At 46.1% G+C, this 3535-nt stretch overlaps 1 protein-coding gene across 1 annotated transcript; it reads left to right on the forward strand.

The window, feature by feature from the left end:
* Positions 1-1101: 1101 nt before the first annotated feature.
* LOC115600105 (olfactory receptor 14I1-like) lies at positions 1102-2905 on the forward strand. Its single transcript, XM_030468338.1, has 2 exons — positions 1102-1512; positions 2708-2905. The coding sequence occupies exons 1-2, from the start codon at positions 1102-1104 to the stop codon at positions 2903-2905; spliced, it is 609 nt and encodes a 202-aa protein (XP_030324198.1).
* Positions 2906-3535: the final 630 nt, after the last annotated feature.

Consider the following 3535-nt stretch of genomic DNA (forward strand, 5'->3'; position numbering starts at 1 on the left):
TCAGGATACCCCATCTTTAGGGTCTTTCTGCAGATGAGTGCAGGACTGATAGACAGAGGGGGTGTGCTCACTCTGCACTAAGGGGCAGTCCCTTTTCCTCTCAGCACCCTCAGGGTTTCACTTGCAGAGCACCAGAAATGTGGGAAAAAAGTCTGCGGAGGCTTAAGGATTCCATGTACACATCAATATGATCATATGAAATCGTTTGTTAATAATTTGTACGCACTTATATAGAGAAGCCTTGTTTACATCATCATATCATGCAGGTGGCTTTGTATTCCAATTACACATTCCATTCTCACAGAACCACTCTTCTCACATAATTATTTTTCTCTTCTGCTGCCAATTAGTTATCTCTTTCCCATTAGCTCATTTTTAGAAACCTGTAACTAGGCCTCAATAACCATTAACCCACTGTAGCCTAAGCTGAAGTAAGTCAAGATTGCTCACAATCTATATATTTCTGAACTGTTTCCCCAACACAGAAATTCCAGGGGTTCTGCATTATTCTGCAAATTTTCTTCATGTGTGTGGGAGACACTGTATCAGACCAATCCACCCTGAATCCCTTCCGCTGTGCTCTGCAGGATTCTTGTGCATTGGTGTGACAATGCTGAAAAGCTCTTAGATCTCAAGAGTGGATTAAATCTGAGATCTTCCCTGTTCCTTTTTACCAATTGCTTTGCGACAGCACTTACCCCTCCCACTCCTTTATGGACATTCAGCTAGGATCAGCCAGGGTGTTTAAAGGGACATGCCAAAGGTGTTCATGAAACAGGGGAATCAGTTTGTGTGGATCTAGGAGAAATCTAGTTGTAGAGAAACAAGATAAACCAGGTGCCGCGAGTTGCCAAAGAGTGGGTGTGAGTCCACCTGTGCCTGGTTAGGGCAGGCCCCCTATTACCAGGGGGCCAATAAAGGTGGGACACACACCCACAGAGGGGAGCTCACTCTTGTGCGAGGCAATGGAGAAGTCAGCAGCTCGTCGAGCCTCAGGAGCAAGAAAGGCTCCTCCCGCTACATCTAGTAATCAAGGAACCCTGCCCTAACTTCTCCCTTTATTTTCTTCCACTGATAGGCCTATATCTCTAGAGGCATCCAATGTCTAACAGCAGTTCCATCAGCCAGTTTCTCCTCCTGGCATTTGCAGACAAGCGGAAGCTGCAGCTCTTGCACTTCTGGCTCTTCTTGGGCATCTACCTGGCTGCCCTCCTGGGCAACGGCCTCATCATCACCACCATCGCCTGTGACCACCACCTCCACACCCCCATGTACTTCTTCCTCCTCAGCCTTTCCCTCCTTGACCTGGGATTCATCTTCACCACTCTACCCAAAGCCATGGCCAGTTCCCTCTGGGACAAAAGGGACATCTCCTACAAGGGATATGCTGCACAGCTCTTATTCTTTTTATTCTTCATTTCAGCAGAGTACTGTCTCCTAACCATCATGTCCTATAACTGCTACGTGGCCATCTGCACACCCCTGCACTACAGGACCTTCCTGGAAATAAGAGCTTGTGTCCACATATCAGGAGCTGCCTGGGGCACTGGGTTTCTCACTGCTCTCTGCACACGGCCAATACATTTTCCCTGCCCCTCTGCCAGGGCAATGCCCTGGACCAGTTCTTCTCTGAAATCCCCCAGATCCTCAAGCTCTCCTGCTCACACTCCTACCTCAGGGAACTTGGGCTTAGTGTGGTCATTTCCTGTTTGGATTTTGGCTGGTTTGTTTTCACAGTGGTGTCATAAGTAGAGATCTTCAGGGCCGTGTTTAGGATCCCCTCTTAGCAGGGAAGGCACAAAGCCTTTTCCACGGGCCTCCCTCACCTGGCTGTGGTCTCCCTGTTCATTAGCACTGCCATGTTTGCCTACCTGAAGCTCCCCTCCTTCTCTTCCCCATCCCTGGACCTGGTGGTGTCATTTCTGTACTCAGTGGTTCCTTCAGCAGCGAACCCCCTCATCTAGAGAACGAGGAACCAGGATCTCAAGGGTGCTGTGTGGAAACTCACAACAGGATTTTTTTCTCAATTAATAAAATGCTCAATTTATCATGCGTATAATTGATAATGTATCTCATGCCATTTATGATATCTTACAACAGACTCAGCCTTCTTTATGGAGTTGGGGGTGGTGGAGGTGTTTTCTCTCTTTTACATATCATAATGATGTGCACAAAGAAATCTCATTGTTCATACAATTTCCAGATCCGTATCTTCCTTTCTGGTGTTAAAAAAACAGCTCCTGGAAAGGTTTTTTAAATAACGTCTATGTCCTCTGGGCATTTTAATAAATAAAGGATCCATCAGTTATTTCTTTACCTGATGTCCTTTTTCTGACTGGTGTTAGGGTTTGATCTAGCCACACTTTGAGTCCTCTGAGAAGGAGTTTAGAAAGCAAAGGTGTTCACTCTGACCCCCCTGACTCAATGGGAGGGCCTTCCTCATTCTTTTCCCTGATCCCTGAACAAATCACTCCAACCCTGTCCTGACTCCCTTTCCACTGTCCCTCTGGAAATCAATGCCTCAGATCCCTGTGTCAGCCACTCTTTTTTTAACCCCTGCACATCCCTTCCACATCGTAATAGAGCAATCCTTGACATCAAATCCTATTAAGTCACAACTTCTATATTAAAATTACTTTTTCCTGGTATCTTTGTCACATGAAAAATGTCAGGATGACTAGGACAGAATTCCATGTTTGTGTTGAAGAGACTTCAGATCATGGAACAGATCCTCCTGGAGGCCATATCAAAATGTATGGAGTTGAGGGAGGTGATCTTAAGCAGCCAACACAGCTTCACAAAGGGCAAAGAGAGCCTCACCAACCTCCTGGCCTTCTGCCATGGAGTAATTGCAGCAGTGGAGAAGGGAAGAGCTGCAGACATCATCTACCAAGATTTGATATGATCCCCTACAACATTCTCATTGCTAAATTGGAGGGAGATGTGTTTGATGGATGACAGTTGGATTGACAAGGAAATGGCTAGATGATGTCATGTAGACAGTAATGGTCAATGGATCAGTGTCCAGGGATGAAGGATGTCCCTTCTGATTTTAAAGATACCTTCTAAATAGAACTGGATGTTCTCAGTACTAATGAACATCATCATCAGTGACAGGGATGGTGGGATCAAGTTATTCCTCAGCAAGTTTGCAGATGACACCAAGCTCAGGGGCACAGTTGATTCACATGATGGGAAGGGATGACAACCAGAGGAACCTGGACAGGTTTGAGTAGTAGGTCTGTGCAAACCTCATGAAGTTCAACAAGGCCAAGTGCAAGGTTCTGCACCTGGGAGGAGGAAATCTCCACTCTCAGTAAAGACTGGAAGATGAATGAATTGAGAGTAGCCCTGCAGAGAATGACTTGGGGATCCTTGTGGGTAAAAACTTTTATGACAGGGTGACCCACCTAGCTGATCAAGGGAAGTCAGTGGATGTAATATTTCTGGACTTCAGGAAGGCTTTTGGTACTGTCTCTCATAGCAACCTCCTGGATAAAATGTCCATCATACAGCTGGACAACCGTGCTATGTG

The sequence above is a fragment of the Calypte anna genome, chromosome W (genome assembly GCF_003957555.1).
Source record: "Calypte anna isolate BGI_N300 chromosome W, bCalAnn1_v1.p, whole genome shotgun sequence".
Taxonomy (NCBI): domain Eukaryota; kingdom Metazoa; phylum Chordata; class Aves; order Apodiformes; family Trochilidae; genus Calypte; species Calypte anna.